This window comes from Falco cherrug, chromosome 5, assembly GCF_023634085.1.
Source record: "Falco cherrug isolate bFalChe1 chromosome 5, bFalChe1.pri, whole genome shotgun sequence".
In the NCBI taxonomy this organism is placed as follows: Eukaryota; Metazoa; Chordata; class Aves; order Falconiformes; family Falconidae; genus Falco; species Falco cherrug.
In genome coordinates, this window is record NC_073701.1 from 7944342 (window position 1) to 7965011 (window position 20670).

Below are 20670 nucleotides of genomic sequence, written 5' to 3' on the forward strand. Positions count from 1 at the left end.
GATGTTTGCATCCTCAGTTATGATGCCAGATACACAGTCACATTCTCCTTCCAGTTCCATAGGTTTATATGATTTTGAGTGGATGTGATCATGCCGGCTGCAGTGCCTTTTAAAAACAATAGATTTTAAACATAGCCTTTGATCCAAGAAGTCCACTAACGATTCCAGGCCAGACCAACGCAGATCATTCTTTATCCGCCACAGTTATATACAATTTCTATCATGATTTGTTACTGGTCATAGCCAAAGAAGCAGCTTGGAAAGGCTTCCACTTAGACCTTGGCCCTTGGTGCTCCTTAGGTTCTTTAACAAAGAAAAGCACTAGGGACACAATTTCTTAGGGAATTATTTAACATTTTAGCGCATGTCACTGTAACAGCCCCTTCTTCAGGCTCTTCATGTAATTAGGTACTCAAGTTTTTTACCCAGTTATTGTCTCTTTTGCTCTTTCTACATGTGAAAAAATATTCTTCAGCTTTACAACCATACCAGTTATGAAAACCTGATCTATACAAGTGTTTCTGAAAGCTTTCTATTAAAGTGTTCAAAAATTAAAGGATGGCATCTTTTGAAATTTGCATTGTCAGTTTAACTGAATTATTTCCAATAAAATTAGTCTAAACATTGTCCTCTGCAACAGCAAGTAGATGAGCACTGAGTGCTTCTTAAACCCTGACCAGGCAAGAATCCCAGCAGCACAGATGCACGAATGCAAGTGCGTGCATATGTATACGATAGTAAGCGGGCAAAAATCCTACAGGACAAGAACTCGGGAAGGTGTATGGCACTGCTGATGCCCCAGCACCGAGCTCAACAGTTACACACCAAACAACTGACCACAAGAGCTTATGGGCATCGTTTCCATCAAATCAAAAGCTCAAGTCCCAGTGCAAGGATTTTGTAATCTTGCAAGTATATAATTGTAGGTACATTTACTGTAAGCTTAAGTTAAACATAATGGAGTCGGTAAAATTTATAGCTCCTTCATCAGTTTTCTCCAGATAGTTTGCATTCTAAACCTACTAAAAAAAAAAAATAAAATTAGGCCTCCAAACAAAGCAAAGTGTACTACAGAACACAGACATACATACATATGTAGCCAAGTCCCCTGGGGTTTTGTTGTTGATTTTGTGATTGTTATGTTCTACAGACAATCTTTATAAAAGATTAGTGTCATCATAGGCATATTATGTTACAGGTAAATTGCTACCACATGAATAAATACTTGTAATACATTAAAAAAAAATCAGAAAATAAACCTTGCCTTTGTAAACTTACCAATGCCCAATCTATTTAAGGCTCACTAAGCAATTTCAAATTTGTAATAGTCGCTACATTTGAAAAATGCATTAGTAAAGTTTACAGATTTTTAAAAACAGCCCGACAACCTGCCTTGAATGTTTGATAGCTTCCTTCCTCCATGAACATATGCTAGCTTTTCCTTCACCTCTCTCACATTTCATGTTTTTATACTGTTATCTTTACAAAAGGAACAAAAGTATCAAAAAAAGACACAAACAATATTCTGTTCAGCTCCTTTCGAGCTTAACAAAATTCTATTAAGTACTCTGGGTAGATTTGGTTGGCATCAAAGATAACAAAGATCTTTGGGTTCCAGGTGTTATCCACACAGCTGTCATACAAGTTCACAAAACTTCCATCTTTTGAAGGAGGCCTCATGTATTTTGAATCACCACTGATATAGTCACCAGTTAGTACACGAGCAAGAAACATGACTTTATCTGGTCTATGCAGATGAGGCTTCAGATTCACACCATGAATTTGAAATGTATCTCCATGCTTCATGTCCTCTTTGCAGAAGCGACTGGAATAAGATGCATCTCTTGCAAAATAGGTCCCTTTCAAATAAAAAAAAAAAAGTCTGGTGACATTCTTATTGTGACAGTTTAACTACTAGAGCATGGACATAGGTATCAAGATGATGAAAGATGTCTGTTCTTTTATGTTCATTAGTAATTCGATTTTTCTTTCCTAAATTGTCAGATTATAGCAACATGACCAAATATTTTTAGTGGGAATGTTTTAGTAGAGAAATTGTCTTGTGATCAACACTGCTTTGTTGGGCATCCCTTCCCCATGCTTCATGGTCTTTTCAGCCAGCTGCAGCAATTTGAATTCCTTACTGCATCTTAACTGCCTTAATTACACTTGATGTAAAAGCAGAACTATAGTAAACAGCTCTGGGATGAACACAGGGAGTACATCACAAAGAACTTACTATAGGGAACACTTAATGTTGAACTGTTAAGATTACCAAACTGTTGTAAGTATTTTTGTCGTACCTTTTCCATACACAGCAGCATGCATTCCATTTATTCTCCAGTCAAAGTTATGAATACATATTGCTTCCACAAATTCATTACTGGTGCCATGAAATAACATCTGCTCATTAATAGTTGGGACCCCTCTCTTCTTCTTTAGTTGAGCCTTTTTCCTACAGAGAACACACAACACAACGTTACACACATCTGTACGATCATATTACATTACTACTCTGAAAACACTGTAGAGGGAACAGACCTAAAACACACCACACATGCCACTTTTGCAAGCGTCTAGATGATTCTAGTTTTTAAACAGATCAGAATTCGTAAGGTACGTGTTCAGAAATCACACACTTCTAGATGCTGTGGACTATTTTCAGAAGCAAACAAAGATTAGGAATAAAGGTCTTTTATAGCAATTTTATCAACATTGTTCATTTGGCATTAGTTTCAGCATGGTCAATTTCTGCAGATACATTTTTAAATGAAAGGCATTTTTCCTCCCATTTTGTTTCCTCTACGTACTTAAATAGCATGGTGGGAGGAATAACATAGTGGATTATAAAGTGTAATTGCACAGGTAAACAAGCAAAAATACTAAAAATAAAACTGCCTAAATTTTTAGGTAAAGTTACTTTAATGTGATCATTTCATAATGTTTTTCTGAATTTGTGGTTCACATACTTTCTAAAAGAGCGAAGTCGTACACTGGTCTAGAGTTCTGAAAAAACCCTTATACTACAGGTAAATCTATATTAGTCTCATGGGCAGAAGTGCATAGCACATCTTCAATTACAGCACAGATATATTTTCCATCAATCTTTAAGTGACTGTCAGCTGGGTTTTCCTAAGATCCATGAAGAAGTTGACTCTGAAGCTGTGTCTAAATCACCAAGCTCATAGTTACGATCCCTTGACTATCCAGACAAAAGCAAGTCGGAGCGCATCATAGCTTTGTTCTTGTCTGTGCACCCAAATTTTCTTCCTATAAAAGCCACAGAGCATGTGGCACTGTGCCAAGTACTTTGATTCATCAAATTAAGCAACCTGCTTAGAACTGGAGTGCACACTTGAACTGGGGAAGCATTCTGAGGGCCTGCAGCTTAGATGTAGCCTGAGGAAGTCCTGTCAACCAGGTCCCAGGGAAAGAGACAGGCAGCAAAGAGTCCTTATCATATTAATGGCATTACATTGCAAATGTGCATGATTTATAAATAAGTACATTTCACAGAAGTTAAAATCTTGCAGTACTTAGCTTGAAAGATAGGTTTATTCTGGCTTATTGTCCAAAACATCTGTGTGTTTATACAGAGTCAAGGACTTGTCAGTTTCTCAGGCCCTGCCAGCAAGAGGGCTGGAGGGGCACAAGAAATTAGGAGGGGACCCAGCCAGGACAGCTGACCCAAAGTGGCCAAAAGGATATTCCATAGCATATGACCTCATGCTCAGTATACAAACTGGGGGGGGAGTTGGTGGGGAGCGGGAATCACTGCTCAGACACTGGCTGGGCATCGGTCAGTGGCTGGTGAGCAACTGTACTGTGCATCGCTTTTTTTTTCCTTGAGTTTTATTTCTCTTTTTGTTATGTCCCTTTTCATCACAATAATTATTAGTAGTATTATATTTCACTTTATTTCAATTATTAAACTGTTCATACCTCAGCCCATGGGTTTAACCTTTTTCCAGTTCTCCCCCCCATCCCACCAGGGCTAGGGGGAAGAAAGTAACCAGCTGCGTGGTACTTAATTACTGGCTGGGGTTAAACCATGACACTTGGAAACTTCAATTTTTTTCTATGTGTCTGTTTTTCACCTACAATGGCTTTCCAAACCAGCACGTCACTAGAATCACAAGGGCATCTGGGAGGTTTCACTAATCTCATTTGTGACATTTTGTGTCAGAGGCAGGGAGGTTCCAGGCCCTCAAGTTCCATTAGCAATTCAACAAAACCCAGGAGCCAAGCATTTTGAGAAAACTACCTGTGTAAGGCAACACCTCTGAGCTACGGGCTAGTGATGCTGAACACTCAAAATTTTATTAGCAGCCCTCTATTGATGGCTGCTGATCTCTGACAAAGTATGAAGGTAACCTAGAGGAACAGAACAGATTTATAGAAAAGATGAATAATCAATTGTTCAAAAATGTTCTGTAACAGTTCTTCACTATCTCTGACCAGCTGATTTCATAAAACCAGTTTAAAATAGTCATTAATAGGGGGAAATTAAGAGGTAAATGTGTATTGACCGCTACAACCATGCAAATAATCATTCAAGCAATGCTCAAATTCAGTCCCGAAACAAAACACTTCTCCAAAACCACAAAAGTTTAAGTAGCAATTGTTCCTCATAAGTAGTGGAATACGCTGAGCACGCTAGGAAAGTGGTTCTGCATAATGCAGATATGCCATGCATTTTTTGTTGATTTGGAACAAAAATTGAGGAGTCCATTCTAAAAAACATTGATTTAGCACTTTCCACCAGCAGCAATAAGCTAATCCGGTAAAACAAAATTAAGTTGATCCACCACTTGGAAGGATCTCATACAGCCAACTCACTCAATGGAGAATCTAAAGCAAAACTAAACACCCAGAGACAGGCTCTTTGTACACATGCAAGCACACAGGCTGTTTCTGAAGACGCTCAGCAACCTCACTGACAAACACTGCTTTCTGCTTCCTGTGCTCCTCTACAACTCCAAACTGCGATGCACAAACCTAAATATGCTAGACTACGATTCATTTTCTGTTACCTTCACTTTCCCACACAGGACACCAAAAGAACTTTAAGTGAATTTGAAATACTGGAATACCTACTTCTTTGTAATATACTACCAAGACAGTAATTTCTTTACTCATGTCCCTAAGCTCATCTACTCCAAGGCTTTATTTTACCCACAGCAGAAAGGCAGCTGAGCTCCAGTTGCACACACTTACTCTAACAATTTTCATTGTTACTATATTGTAGAGGGTTTTTTGAGAAAGGAAAAAACTTCTAGAGCCAAAACAACTTTTCTCCATATACTTTTATACCATACACGTATTTAAAAATACCATAGTTTTTGATAGTTATATGGAGATACTGTAATGCTCCTAACATATGAAATTCTAATTCCCATTCTCAGTTTCATACTGTGAGAATATTCTAGCACAGCATCCATAGATTCAGAGTTCTTAAACCATGAATTCTACTCACTGACCAGTCAGGAAAACTAATACACTCTCCAAATGACATCATTTGTTAGCTCCTAAACTAATCAAAAAAGGTCTTCCCCTGCCTCCCTCTGACATCTACACTGGAGACTCAAAAGACATTTGGTTTCAAGACTGCTTGCTATTCCTACCCTCAAAAATTAAAATTGGTATTAAGACGGTATAAATACACCTTTACAGAAACTTATTTATAGAAAGGTAGATGTTGAAACACAAGGCCAAGCAAATAAGCCTTAATACTTAAACAGCTAAATATAACCAAATTTACAATTAGATTCATAGAATTGTTTAGGTTGGAGAAGACCTTTAGGATCATCGAGTCCAACCACTAACCTAGCACTGCCACGTTTTAATGCATTTCTACAAGTATTACACTTCTGCACCTGTAGAAACTACAGAGTTTTGTAACCGGAATTTTGAATACAGATTAAAAAAAATTAAAGATTAACACATTTTCATTAATAATAAAAGCAATTAAACATATTTCTGCTGCATGCCTTCACGATTTTCTCTGTTAACAATCCTAAGACTGTTGGTTTTAGAAATAATCTCACCTGCAAAAAAACTCCCACAAGTCTAGATTTTGTATTCTCTTAATTCTTTTAATTCGGTGACTATCCATTGTTTTTCCAAAGAGACTAGAAACTTCATTATATTCATTTGTTTTCTTTTGCAATGGAATAAGCTGGAAAAAAAGAGGTTAGCACGATTTCAGTTCGGTGCATTACTTCATTATCAAATGTTTTTGACCAACAGGCATTCCAGCTCTCACCTGATATGGCTCCTCAGTATTTACATTCTCCCAGTGTGAAGGCATAGGGATAGCCTCATTTTCACAGATGAAACTTCAAAGGAAGGTAAAAACACATCATATGAAAGACATGAGGCATTTTCTTCCTGTCAAAATCCTGTTCCAAACAACACAGTACGCAAAAAACCCAACCACCAACACCCCACAGAACTTATACAAAACTACTTAGGGTTTTAATTCAAACAAAGGCTGTTGTCAGCAGGTAAGGTCAAAGGCAAGAGATCTTAATTTGTATTCAGATTCTGGCTTAGTTTATTATAAATAAACCACAGCAATGAACAGTTTTAATATAAAATGATATAAAACATAACAAAAATTATACACCATCTACCCAACAAAAGGTAGGAAGATAAATCAGAAGAGATTGTCAGAAAGGTCCGCAACATCAGAAGAGTAACACTAATTTAGAAATGCAAGAGTGTACACATAGCCTGAACATTCCAAACTGTCAGGAATTACAACTAGCCTAAGCCTCTGGAAACTGAGCCCTCATTTGAGGTATTTAAAAGCATCATGTTAGAAATACACACTCGAAAATTATAGTTTAATTTCTTTTTTAAAAAAACAAAACCAAACGCTCAGAAAGGCGTTCTAAGCATATACACCATATACAAAGCAGCTCTTAAGCCTTAAAACCGGGACTAAAAGAAGGGATTTCCTGAAAGTAAAGAATGGTGTCATCACATGAAAAGAGAGTACTGAATGCAGTTATTGAAGAAACAAAAACCCAAAAGTGAATTGCCGTGTTGCTGCATGCACTCTTCAGCAAATATCCATTGAAAAAACACACCTTCCTGTAGTAGCAATCTTTTTACACTGACGTTCATTTTTTATTACAAATGCCAAGTTTCTTTTTGAAAGTAAAAACAGACTGCAATTCAGAACTATCATAATTTTTAAGAAACTATGGGGGAAAAAAACCTACGTATTCCATATAGTCAATTTTACCTGTGGTAGTATCACTGCATAGATCAGTTTATTGTTTACTGAGTATCAGATTTACAACAGCACAGCTTTACATCTAATGACTGATCAAATGGTAAGAAAAAAATCTAAAGCAACTAGGCTCATAAAACAATCTGGTTGTTATGATGCAATTTCTTGTAATTTCAAGTAACTTTAGAGAAAATGATCAAAACAGAGGCAAGAAAATATAACACTTTTTTGCTGTTACAATAATACTTCTAAATGATTTATGAAGTCATTATTACGATGGAACAAACTTCCATTTTTTGCTGCTGCTTCTCCACAGCAATTCTGATTCAACAGGTATTTACAGCAAGGAACTCCAATGACTAAAGTCAGGCACAGCTTTAAGAACCTTGCCAAAGGATGTCAGTATTCAGTATGCCTTGCCTCTCCCACTACAAGTTCCTTACTTTCTCAGAAAAAAAGATAAAAAACAAACTAAAAATTATTTTGCCACTCTTCTACTCTGAAATGTCTTCCTTCTTGACTTGCACTCCCACCTTGGTTCAATTGTTTGATGCAAAAAGTAAATAAATATATTTGTTTCATTTTACTTAGAAGAATCAGGAATAACATAAAATAAGGAGTCTTCCTTTTATTTCCTTACCTGAAAGCACTGATAGAAAAGGGAGCTCGCTTTATTGGACGTTGCTTAAGGGTTGTTAGGTTGGTTTGTTTCATAACTGAGAATAAAAGAAGAATTAGGGTGAATGTTTCTGGAATTCATCTACAGTATATGAAACATTTAAGTGTCATTTTTAAAATTAACATTACTACACTCACAGTTGCTTGACAGGAATTCCCATTTCAACAACTAACAAATCAGCATTTTCAATAAATGTTTCTAAATAGTTGCCTCAGAACCACTGTCATTTATACAAGTTGGCAAAATGTGCAAATATTACACAAACAAAATGCACATTCAGCCCCACTAGATCCCTGGCAAAACCCCCACTGACTTTAATACAACTAGGATGACAAAGCATATTAACATTCTTAATGCAAGACACCATGACCTACAAACGATAACATAAATCAGTCTTTAGTATTTGCATTTAGTGGTTTTATTCCAGATGCAAAACAAAAAGTTTTTTTAAACAGACATTTCAACACGTGAAAACATAAACCTCCTTATACTGTTACATACAAATTTACTCCTAGTAAATCACTGTTTTACTCAGTCCCCACTTTCTGTATTTGAAATATTATTTTCTTTGATTGGAAAGAGGCTTCTATTTAAGCATATAGCCATTACATAATTTAATCAGAAAATAAACAATCTGTGAATGGAAGTGTTAAAGAAAAAAAAAAAAAAGAGATGTCATTAGAAGACACTTTTGAACAAAGGACAGATTAATTTATAGTTAGCTACTTACGTTGTAAATTACAGAATATTACAGGATTCTAATTATGCTATAAGTGAGGCCTTTACAATCTACCAGAAAATCTCTTTGCCTATCTCCCTGTTATTCTGACAACAAAATTGGCTTCAACCACCTGCTGAACTATTAAATCGCTCTGATGCCAGTATATTGCAGAAAACTTCCTTCACATCAATGTTTCTTATAAAGATTCTGAATGGAAGAGGTTTTTCAAGTTTACAAGCAGTTGAATGTTAAAGAAAAAAGGTTCAAACATCCCAGTCCCATAGACGTATGCTACATACCACTAGGCCTGAGGGAAGTGGCACTAACATGGAGTGCTACTAAAAAAGACATGCTACTTTTTATTAATAAACTATGCTAGAAAATGTAACACAGCAGCTGCTTCTAAAAACTCCTATCCAGTAAAGACAACCTCTGCCATCACAAGTTTTTGCATGGGATACGAGGACAATAATTTGCTGAACGAACAAGTGAACTGGTGTATCAAACACCTTCTATTATTTAAATTTACTTTATGAAAAGATACATACCTGAGAAGTCTAGCGTGTAGTTAAATTTTGATGTAGTAAAAGAAACAGAACCACGTGGGTTTGTTCGGAAGCTCCTTTCAATATCTTCACTGCTAACAGAGCAATGACTGTTTGAATCAGTCTTCAAAATAAATGAAAAAGCACATTTAGACAAATTCAGCAATAGCTAATTTGATGTATTGAAATCATCACAGTTAATATGTATTTACCTGAAACATATGCCATTTACCACACTCAGCCAAATAAAACCAGCCCCACTGGGTATCAGAGGTATCCATCTCTTCAACTGAACTTTCCATCTTTGGCAAAAAATCTTCTGATGTTCTCTGAAGCATTTCCTGAAACATTCACAGACATACACAAAAAAAGTATTGATACTATTCACAAAAAATGCATTATTTGAGAAATTCATAAAAAAGAAAAATAAAGTGATTTTGCTATGCTTAAAAAAAAAAAAAAAAAGCCTGGCAGGTGGAAGGCAAATTTATCTTCTCTTGTTTAGAGAAAAATTGTCAATTTGCTACTTATCCAGTATTATCCTTTAAGTATTTTCAAAACTCTCTCGAATGTCTGAAAGTGCGCCAGTAAAACACAAAGGCAAGAACTATAGGCTTTATCAGATCCAAGAAAGGTGCTAAATTTCATACTGATGGTCACATAAGCACAGCCATTCATATATACACAACAGGCTCAGAGTTTCATACCACTCAGGAATGAGGTGTTGAGGTTACACCTAATGTTTAATGAAAACATCTACTAGGTACTCATCAACAGTGAACAAATTAGACTGGATATCAGAAGTTGTTAGGAAAAGATTAAAAAACTAAGACAAAGAACATAATTATTTAACCGTGCAAGTCCGCAATGCATTATTCCTCAACCCTGCGTGAAGGTTTGTTTCCCCACTGATGCACCCACTTAAAAATGATACAGTGAAACTACTGATACTCTGTGTTTATAATTTCAGAGAAGGTTCTCACCAACAGCCAGAGTGGCTTCCACACAAGCAGTGACTACCATAGTTTGGGTACTGCAGGATGGAAGAAAAAGGTCTGAAGAAAGGACGCAGCAGAGGTCTACAAAATCATGACAAAACCCAATAAGGCATAATAAATCACATTTTCTTCCAACATAAGAAGGAGACTCCTATCACAGGTTGCATGTGTCAAGTTCATAACAAGTGAAAGAGAAACTTCTTCATAAAACAGGTGGCAGTCTGCAGAATTCAGCAGCTAGACAAGTTCAAGCCTACCAAGAGCTAGGCTGGAATACCGTTACAGTCCCTGACATATTTCAGCTGCTTCTTCATTCATCAATTAAATCCTGAAAACTCTGAAAACACTTGACTCTACTTGCATGTATCTCCTAATATGTCAACTCTTTCTGCCATCCCCAGCTCCCAACCCCCAGGCAAAAATTCGAAGTAGTTTGGGGGGAATCTTTCAGGGAGAGAAGCTTGCCCTACTCCCAGAAAAGGTCAGCAATTCATCCACTCTTAACTGCTTAACTAAGGCTGGCACTCTTCCCAACGATTTCCTCAACTTTTGCTTCCAAGAAGTAGAACAACACCCTTCAGCACGAGCAAATCAAACAATGTCCACTTAATATCCTGTATGCTTCAGTTGTTTCCTGGACGCATCAACCCAGAAAAAAAGTAGAGACCTGAAGAAGGCAAATACTGGAGACTAGTAGGCACCGGCTGGCCAATGCTACTGGGACAGGAGTTGGGAGCAGAAGACACTTCTTCTAGCGCTACCCTTCCCTCTTGTCTTTCCCAAGCTAGCCCCCTGTGGTTGTTTGAAGAGCAATTCCAGAAACCTCTTTGTGGTAATAGCTAGGGACTGTATTTTAATCATCAAAAGCTCCAAAGGGCTACAAAAATCCAGATGCTTCGAAAACAGAGGAATCAGACATGGAACTCCGCATCACCTCTAAACTGCGGAATCTGAGTGTAAATCTACTTTGGTACAAATGAAAGCCTACGCAAGGCTACATACATGGCTGCCTCAAGTTCAAGCGCAACTACACTGAAGATACAACAGCTGCACGAAAAAATACTTTGAAAGAGGTAAGAAAACTGTTCTCTATTTCAGAGGGCATCTGCCAAGATCCCTTCTGTTCCTCACAGCAATGCAGTCACAGAGCCTATAGTTGTTTGGTGTTAAAGCACTGTTGCAGCACAAGCAAGACTAGGTGGCTGCAACAAGGCTTTTACCATCCCATACCAGGTTAACTTCAATAAGTAATTCCCGTGCCTTGCCCCAGCACAGCCACCAATCCCTCACAAAGTTTCAAAAGTTCATCTACTGTCTATGCTGTTTCTTCACCTTCTTCAGGCCAGTCCACCCTGCTTCTCGCCTCTGAGGCATCCAGATTCCTCCTTCTCCGGGCTCCTCTTCCAGTCAGCCACTCCTCATTCAGGCCCCCTGCTTCTTCCAGAGCCTCTCCTTATCTCGCCTACATCCAGCACACACTCTCTCCTTCCTCTGCTTCTTCCAGGTCTCTTTTCACGCAGTCTCATCTTCATACCCCCCAGAGCTAATTAACTACTTAGCAGGAACCAGCCACAGCTGCACACTATCCACGTCAGCCAACCCACCGCCCCTGAAGCCAGCCCACAGCTGTATGTTATCAATGTTAATTAACTGCCTTCATTCCTCTACAAACACAACTGGCCAGCATCTATTGATGATACTCTTTTGCCTTCAACTTGAGTATTTGGCTGTGTTCTCTAGTACAGAGAGAAGGCCGAGAGAGTTTACACTTTTTTTTAAAGCTAAGAGTAAAGCAGTTCAGGCTTTTTTGGTAACATTTAGTTTCCTCATATTCCCCCTGAAATGGCCAGACCTCGTCCATCCCAACATTAGTTCTAGATCCTGAATCTGACTAATCAAATCAGTAATGCCTTTCGAACAAGTTAAAACCAGAGAACCCATGTTTTCATACGTGCCACATCAATACACTTGCACTCCTCTGGGTGCAACGCAGCCTCCAGAATAAACCATCTACTAAGGAGATGGTTTCACAAAAACTTTCAAAAATGTTACATTCAATCCACATGCATTACCCTAGTCACAAAGTCCAGGGTAAGAAGGTAGATTCCAAGATACTTAGAAGTATGGAAGAATGATTCAAAGACATGAACACACAAAGCCATAAAAACAAGAGAGCTTGTTCTCAAGGGTGATACAAATCCAAAATGCTTGAAGGAAATTGCTCAACTGATGAATTTAAAATGAAACCCACACCATTTATAAGGAACAGGTTGCTTTTTGTCCCAAGAATGCTGAATGCACGCACAGTGAGCAGAAAAAGCTCAGTGTTTTTTTCTGGATGACAGGATGTCAACTGTCAAAGATGCAGCAATAAGAATGTAATTAGCAGTGCTATCCCTAACAGAAGGCCTCTCAACTCCCATTATTAGCATTGTTTTTACTGGTCCAGGAGTTACCAGAACAGCTCAAATTAACCACAATTACTCTGACAGCAAAAACATCCTTCTAAATAGAATGAATGCTCATTGTATGTTGTGCTGTGACTGAATGGCTTTACCACCACTGGTAATGCATGGCCTCATTTTTCGAGAGGTACAGTTTAAAGTTTGAACGATAAACACGCTTTACAGTGTGCAGAATCACAGAACGGTTTGGGCTGGAAGGGAAATTTAAAGATCACCTAGTTCAATCCCCCTGCCATGGGCAGCGACACCTTCTGCTAGCCAGGTCGCTCAAAGCTCCATCCAACACCTGACTCTGAACACTTCCAGGGATGGGGCATCCACAACTTCTCGGGGCAACCTGCTCCAGCGCCTCAGCACCCGCATGGCAGCAAATCCAGAGGCACACCGCGGGGCCAGCCTGCCTGCTCCCACCAGGCAGATGGTGCTTGCTGCCAAAGCCCTACCAACAGCAACTGTTCACAGGCCGCTGCTGGGCCCACTGGCAGCGCCAAGGGACTCCCCGGCTCTTCCTCAGCGAAGGCTGCGCCTCAGCGGGGGCTCGGCCGAGGTCAGCGCCAGGGCCAGCGGGGCAGCCAGGCGCGGCCTGAGCGCCAGCGCGGGGCACCCGGCCAGCGGCCTCCGCTGTGCCGCCGCTCACCGCCCCGCGCTGCGGGGGCCCACCGCTCCGGCCCCCCCGAGCGCCGCAGCTGAGCCCGTCGGGGCTCAGGGACACGGCGGGGCGCTCGACCTCAGCGCAGCACCCGCACCCCTGCGGCTGGGCCGCAAGCCCCCGAAAGACGGAGGCCTCAGCCCCCCCCCCAACCTGCCGGCCGGCGGGGGCGGGGCGGCAGGGCGGGGCAGCGGCCTGCGGGGCGCGCCGGCTGCGGAGACGGGCTGAGGAGAGGAGGAGAAAGCCGAAAGGAACGGCCGTTTGCCCCGTCCCTGTCCTGTCCCCGTCCCCCTCCCGCCCGCACTCACCGCATCGGCCGCCCCCCCGGGGCTCGCTCCCCACATACCGCTCAGGGGGCGGGGGGAAGGGGGGGAGGGGGGGGGGGAAGCCTGTAGGGGGGCGGTGAGCGGGGCGCGTCACCGCTCGGCCTCCGGGCGCTTCCGTTATCGGTGGTAGAAGAAAGGGGCGGGGCAACAGCTTTTATAGGACGCGCGCGATAGGGCCATTACGTAAAGGGGCGTGGCCTTGTAGGCAAATGAGAGACGGGGTGGGAGGGGCTGGAGCCTCTGGCGCGCCGCTGGCAGGGTGGGTACCGAGTACCGGGCAGAGCTGCGGGCCGCTCGTCCGCCGTAGCTGCCGCCTGCCAGCCGTGCGGGCTCCTGCAGCCTTTCCGATGCCGCGCGGTGTGGGTCGTTCCGGCGGCGCCGGGCTCCAGCGCATCATCCCTCGAGGCTCCGGACCCCGCCGCTTCGAGTTTTAGTGCTTCTGTTTGTCGGTTGTCCTCCTGGGCAGCAATGCGCCTCCGCTTTACCAAGGAACTTTTGACAGCTCGTAATTTTCTTGTGAGCTGGTATGCGTGTAATTCTGTACTGAGAGCGTTTTAAAGAGCTGGTCCCGTGTCAGCACCGGGCAGGGCAGCAGAAGTGACCGTTCACACCAGGCATGAGGTGCAATTCCCTGATGTGAAGAGGGAGTAAGAACTGCAGCCTGTTGCAGGTGTTTAATTGCACCTTCAGGGCCCCCGGGCAGCGTTGTGCGCAGCTGAGGTCCAGAGGCAGCTCCAGGGCTGCATAACATGAGAGGCCGTAGCGGTGGATGTGGCTCACCCCGGCCTTTCGGTGCAGGGGCTCGGGGATGGGAGCTGCCGCGTGGGAAAGCGGGCAGTGGTGCCTGCTAAAGCCGTCTGCAGCCAGACTGTGAGCTGGTCACTTAAAAACCCCAGGCAGTTCTCATAAAGGGGTGCAAAGCTGTGACAGCGCATCCTGCTGTGTGAAGGGTGTTCGCTGGGCAGCAATGCCAAAAACAGCCCCGGTGAACTGAAAGTTTCTTGGATTCTGAGGGTGTCCTGGTTTCAGCTGGGATAGAGTTAATTTTCTTCTTAGTAGCTAGTACAGTGCTGTGTTCTGGCTCTGACCTGAGAACAATGTTGACAGGACACTGATGTTCTTCGCTGTTGCTGGGTGATGATTATAATAAATCAAGGACTTTTCAGTTCCTTGGGCCCTGCCAGCAAGAGGGCTGGAGGGGCATGGGCAATTGGGAAGGGACACAGCTGGGACAGGTGACCCGAACTAGCCAAAGGGGTATTCCATACACATGGCATCATGCTGAGTATATAAACTGGGGGAAGAAGAAGGAAGGGGGGGACATCTGGCATTATGGCGTTTATCTTCCCAAGTAACAGTTACGTGTGACGGAGCCTGGCTTTTCTGGGGATGGCTGAACACCTGCCTGCCCATGGGAAGTGGTGAATGAATTACTTACTTTGCTTGCGTGGCTTTTGCTTTACCTATTAAATTGTTCTTATCTCAACCCTGGAGTTTTACATTCCTTTCCAATCCTCTTTCCCATCCCTCTGGGTGGGGGGCAGTGAGCAAGCAGCTGTGTGGTGCTTGGCTGCCAGCCGGGGTTAAACCGTGACAGTGTGAGGCAGGATGCATGTCCAGATTCTGGCTGGGCTGACCTTGCCTACAAATGCAGAGTTAGGAAAGGGGTTTTTTTCTGAGTTAAAAAGTTAGGCGGCCTGTGGTGAATTACTGGGGGTATTTCACTGGTGTGAACGGGGTGCTTCTGGAATAAAGTGGTTTGCTGGAAGCAGGGACATTTTTCTCCAGCTGTGATACTTGTATGGGCATTGTTGGAAAGCACAGGAAGACTGTGGGGATGTATCCCGCCGGTGCTGCCTTGCTTTATGAACCTGTACGTGGGATAGGAGTAAGGGAGGATTCAGTTTCTGCCTTGGCTGTTGCAGAATGTCTGTTGAACATCTTTTTTTGCTTGAAAAGATGCTGGCAGTGCTTTATGCCTAATGTGGGCCTCTTTGAATCATCTATTGTTATTACTGCTTGTGTATTTTTTAAATAATGATGAGGCTTTTTGCAGAATTTCTAAGTGTATCTGAAGTTACGGAAGCCCAACATACAGCTGTCTAGCAGCCAAAAGTTTTAGAGGTTTCTGCTGCTGTGCCTTGAAGTGTTGAGATCTATGTTGTGTTTCTTCCCTTTCTTTGTACGTTTAAACTGATAATAACAGAACATAAGCCTCTCTTTTGCGATAATACCTTAGTTCCAGTGAAAATATAGCTTGTTAGTATGACTATTCTCAGGAAGCTACATGCTAATGCCAGACTCTTCACAGCAACAAGAAGTTAAAAACCTTTTAAATACAAAGATTTCTGTAGCTATGTACTGTGTACAGCCTGTCTGGAGAAGACTTAATTGCATTTATTGATTATCATGAGCCTCTACTTCAAGCATCAAAAAGGCAGAAACTGGAGAGGTTTGGCCGCATGGCTTGAGTTGCAGACGCATTTTTGCAGGGAATGGTCAAAGGGAAGTGAAAAAGAGAACTCCCTGGTACTGCCTGATGTATAAATCGTAGGATCACGGAAGGGTCTAGGTTTGAAAGGACTCTGGGGTTCTTTAATCCAGTCTCCTTACCAAAGGAAGCCTAAATTCAAATCTAGATTAGACTGCTCAGTTCCTCATCCAGCCATTTTTTTTTTTCCCCAGGCATATCTGTTGAATTGTTTTCAGGGGCACAAGGTCTTTTTTCCTTTTTTCCAGGCAGAATTTCCCATGCTGCAGCTAGTGCGCTTGCCTCTTGTCCTTTCACTGTAATCCTGTAAGGTGAGTGCCCTCCCTCTTCCTTCTGATGCCTTTCCCTGGATAGGGAAATAATGAGTACAGTGCCCCCAAGCCACTGAAAATTAGAGGGAGGGAAATGACAGTCAGTACCATAACATAATGCCTCTTTAATTGTATTGGTCAGGCGATTAAAAGAGGATTCAGGTTGGAATGCACCCTGGTCATCCAGCCCAACCTCCTGCTTAAAGCAGGATCAGCTATGAGATCAGGTCAGCTTGTTCACATCTCTGTCCAGTCAGGTCTTGAAACCTGCAAGGATCCAGACTGCACAGCCTCTCTGGCCAGCCTCTTCCAGTGCTTGATGCTTGGCTGTCATCATGGTGAAGAAGTTTTCCCTATACCTGTTTGTACCTCTCATTACAGCTTAAGCCTTCTGTCTCTTCTCCTACCACCATGCACCACTGTGAAAAGCCTGGCCTGGTCTTCTTGGTAACTTCTGTAGTAGGTACTGGAAGACTGCAGTTAGCTCGTCCCACCTGAGCCTTTTCTTCAGGCTAAATAAGACAAGTCCATCAGTTTCTCCTCACAGGGCAAGAGCTCCAGCCTCCTGACTGTCTTGGTGGTCCTCTGCTGAACTTGCTGCAGTTGATCAGTGCCATTCTTGTAATGGGCCCTAAACTGGATGTGCTATTCCAGCTGGATGTTTAACAAATGCTGGTAATCCTTTCCTTTGAACTACTGGGTAGGGTCCTGCTATTTTACAGCCAAGGATGCAGCTGGCTCACGCTGCTGCCAGGGCACACTGCTGGCTTACATCCAGCTTTCCATCCAGGATCATGAGTCTTGCAGAAAAGCTGCTCCCCATCTAGTCATTTCCTAACCTGTATTGTTGCCACGGGTTATTTCTTCCCAGGTGCATACAAAACTTTGGTTTTGTCCTTGTTCAGTTTCACAAGGTTCCTCTAAGCCCATTTCTCCAGCTTGTCTATGACCTTCTGAATAGCAGCTCTCTGCCCTTGAATGTATCCACTAGCACAAGGAAGGTAAATTGCCATTATACATTCTCCTACAGGGAAAAGTCGGTGAGTCTTTGGTATTTGCCATTTCACAGTAGATTAATTTTTAATATGCAATGTAACGATGCATTCATGCAATTGACTGATAATGTAAATGATAATGAAATATAATTCTGTCAGCATTAACTGGCAAAAAACCAAACAACCAAAAAAGGAACAAAATATAAATATTATGTGCCAAAAAAATCATAACAATATGATAACTGTGCCATAGGGGGGGAAAATGAAGTGTTTTGCCATTTTGCAGAAAAAGAAGATTTTGTGACGGGCATATATATTGCAGCATAAAGGAAATTGTAGGATGCATGTGAAGCCTGTGGTATCCACAAACTTGTACATGTACAAATACAGTTGTCCAGAGGCAAGAGAGGAGAATGAGGAGATATTCTACCTATTACAGAGCATCACGTTTGGAGGCAATGGCTGTCCACCTCAAACATGGCATTGGTCTTGATATATAGAAGAAGCTGTAGAAGCAACAATTGTGTATTCTTTCCTTGAAAGCCTGCATCATCTTGATTTGTTGTTCAAGGAGCTGTTAGGTGTGTTACGTGGTCTTTCTTAACCTGACTTTCCTGCATCCTTCTGTTTTCTAGAAGATGCTCTTCTAGTCCTGTTCGTGCTGTGCTTTCCCCAGGTATGCCTATTCTGCAGTCTCTGAAGTGGAAAAGGTCTGGGAACATTCTTTGATGCTTTTTTTTGGTGATACTCACTGAAAGCTGTGGTCTGCTGTGTCTGTTCTATCCTTTAATCATGGAGAACAGAGGCCACAGCCAAGGGACTTCTTTGTCTCTTTCCACGTTTCTTTCCTATTCCTAGGTGTCCTTTATTCCACCACCACGCCACACACCCCCAAGTTGTCTCACGTTCATACCAAATACTTCGTCATTACTTGGTTGTTTGAAATTGTCAGTTGCCTTTCTCCTTTTATGTATAGACTGAGCTTCAGCATCTCAGCCTGTCTTCTTTTTTGAAGGGAAGATGAGTCCGGGAAGTTCCCAAACCTTCAGCTGACATTAAGAGAACTTAAATGCAAATAGATGCACTTGTAGCAGAGGCAGAAAGGCAGAGAGCTGGAAGGCTTTTTTTTTGTTTGTTTTTTCCTCTAGAGAAGGACATAGCAGAGCCCAGGGGAACCACAACACCTTGATATCTGGACTCATTTTGGACTCCAACCTTTTCTAGGCTAACACAGCCATGCATCGCTAACTGCAACATTGCATAATGACATTGAGGCCTGAGCCAAACAGCCAAAACACAGAGAACAAGATAACCTCAAAGCCAGTGAGTCTGCCAGCACCAGCATGGTTTCTCAGGTGTGACACAAACAGCTGAATGGGGCTGGTTCTCACTGACCCTGCAGCGCTGCTCCGTGTGTTTTTCTAATGACTAAACTTTGCTCATCACCATACTTCTCTTACAGTCTGTGTACTATATACATAGTTCTTCTGTGCTCCAGTGGTACGTGTCATGCCTGCACTGGACTCCATCAACCTGACATTTCAATATAAAGGTTAGTTCTATGCATAAAGAAAAAGAGGCTTTCCTATAACCTGATGCACTACTCTTCTACCATTCATTGCAACCTAGAAAAGGATGCAGGGATTACTTGCAACCTTGTTCAATGACTGGAGATAGCATTCCTGTCCACCCGACCTTTTAGTGAACAACACATAGGGAATGGCTTTTTTGTGCAGCCTCTCCATCTCTTTGCTCCCTGTGCTGGGCTAAGGTTATCTCTGAGGAGAGAAAAAAAAAATTGTGGAACACTTTTGTTCCCAGTTACTTTGGGCAGCAGAAGCAGCTGTCAGTAGTTTCTTCTGTGTCTGGGGGATGTAGTGAGCAAGACTGAGATGACCAGAGAAAATCCCACATGGTGTGCTGTGGGATTGGGTTGTGGTTGTCTGGGAAATCTGGAGAGGATAGTCATCCCTAAAAAGAAGCAGCAAAATTACATCCTACATCTCTGTGTATCCTCATGTTGTCTCTTTCCACCAGCACTCAAATGATGTATAAGAATGTACTTGGTCTGACTGAGATAGAGTTTATTTTCTTTGTAGCAGCCTGTATGGTGCTGTGTTTTGAATTTGTTCCTAAACCAGCCTTGATAACGCAGCTCTGTGTTGGCTGTTGCCGAGCTGTACTTGCACAGCATCAAGACTTTCTCTTTTCCCCTTCAGCTTCCCCCAGCAAGCAAGGGGTACGCAAGAATTTGGAAAGGACACAAGCAGGATAGCTGACCCAAACTGGCACAAGTGCCATATAATATCATGCTCAGTGGAAAAAAATGAGATGAGAGGGATTTTGGGACCGTAGCCATTGCTCAGAGACTGGCTGGGCACCAGTCAACCCGAGAGCTTTCTTGCTTTTCCTTTCCTTATCCTGTTGGGGTGGGAGAGGGAGTGAGTGAGATACTGTGTGATGCTTAGCTGCGAGTGGGGGTCAGCCCACCACCAAATGGGAAAAGGACACCTCCAGGATCTCTCTGCTGTACACACAGCCAGGCTTTCACACTGCTACAGCATGTTGCTGTACTCCAATGTGCGCGTGCATCCCAGCATTTGGTCTAATCAACTTGCTGCATCACCCCACTGTTTCCCCCTGGACAACACTGGTGCTATGAATTGTCAAGGGATGCATCATAGCTAGGTGAGCCTGAACCACCGCCAAGAGGAAACGGTGTGTGACACTGGCTGGAGGCTTCCTTCTACACGGCACAGAGGCACCCATCTACTGACCTTACTTGCTACCTCACACGGTCTGTTCCTTGCACAGAGGTTGGACTGAGATTGTTACAGAGAGCTCTAAGGTATGTCTGGACTTCGGCCTGCTCATCCGTATGTGCACCACTGATACTGTCAAGGGAGACCTTAACAAACCAAGTGCGGCTGCAGGGCGCTGGAGCCCAGGTGCTGTTCTCCTTGGTCATGCCAGTGGAGACGGAAGGCTTGGGCAGGAGGGCCCCCACCCTACGGGTTAAGGCCTGACCGCACAGCCAGGGTTGTGGGCAGAGCTTTGGCTTTTCTGACCACGGCCCCCCCGTGAGGAACAGGAGAGCTGTGGAGGCACAGGATGCCGCACAGGGGTGCAGCAGGCGCTTGCTTTCCAGCGGCCCTTCCAGCCTAATTGGGGGCGCTTGAGCCTGGGCTCGTCAGGGGATGGTGACCAAAGCCTGGAGAGAAGGGGAGGCACGGGGAGCAGGGGGGGAGCG

At 42.8% G+C, this 20670-nt stretch overlaps 1 protein-coding gene across 1 annotated transcript; it reads right to left on the reverse strand.

Annotated features, from left to right (window-relative positions):
- Positions 1-1092: 1092 nt before the first annotated feature.
- On the reverse strand, positions 1093-13731 carry PARP11 (poly(ADP-ribose) polymerase family member 11). The gene is made up of 8 exons (XM_055712349.1): positions 13606-13731; positions 9398-9526; positions 9189-9309; positions 7881-7956; positions 6266-6338; positions 6048-6178; positions 2304-2455; positions 1093-1859 (listed from the first exon to the last, which is right to left on the reverse strand). The coding sequence occupies exons 1-8, from the start codon at positions 13639-13641 to the stop codon at positions 1546-1548; spliced, it is 1032 nt and encodes a 343-aa protein (XP_055568324.1). The 5' UTR covers positions 13642-13731; the 3' UTR covers positions 1093-1545.
- Positions 13732-20670: the final 6939 nt, after the last annotated feature.

Coding starts and splice junctions, on each gene's coding strand:
- PARP11 (XM_055712349.1), bottom strand. CDS start 13,641: ATGTGGGGAGCGAGCCCCGGGGGGGCGGCCGATGCG. Junction 6,339..7,880: donor TTTTCTATCAGTGCTTTCAG/GTAAGGAAATAA, acceptor CTTCCTTTGAAG/TTTCATCTGTGAAAATGAGG. Junction 2,456..6,047: donor TTGTGGGAGTTTTTTTGCAG/GTGAGATTATTT, acceptor TGTTCTCTGTAG/GAAAAAGGCTCAACTAAAGA.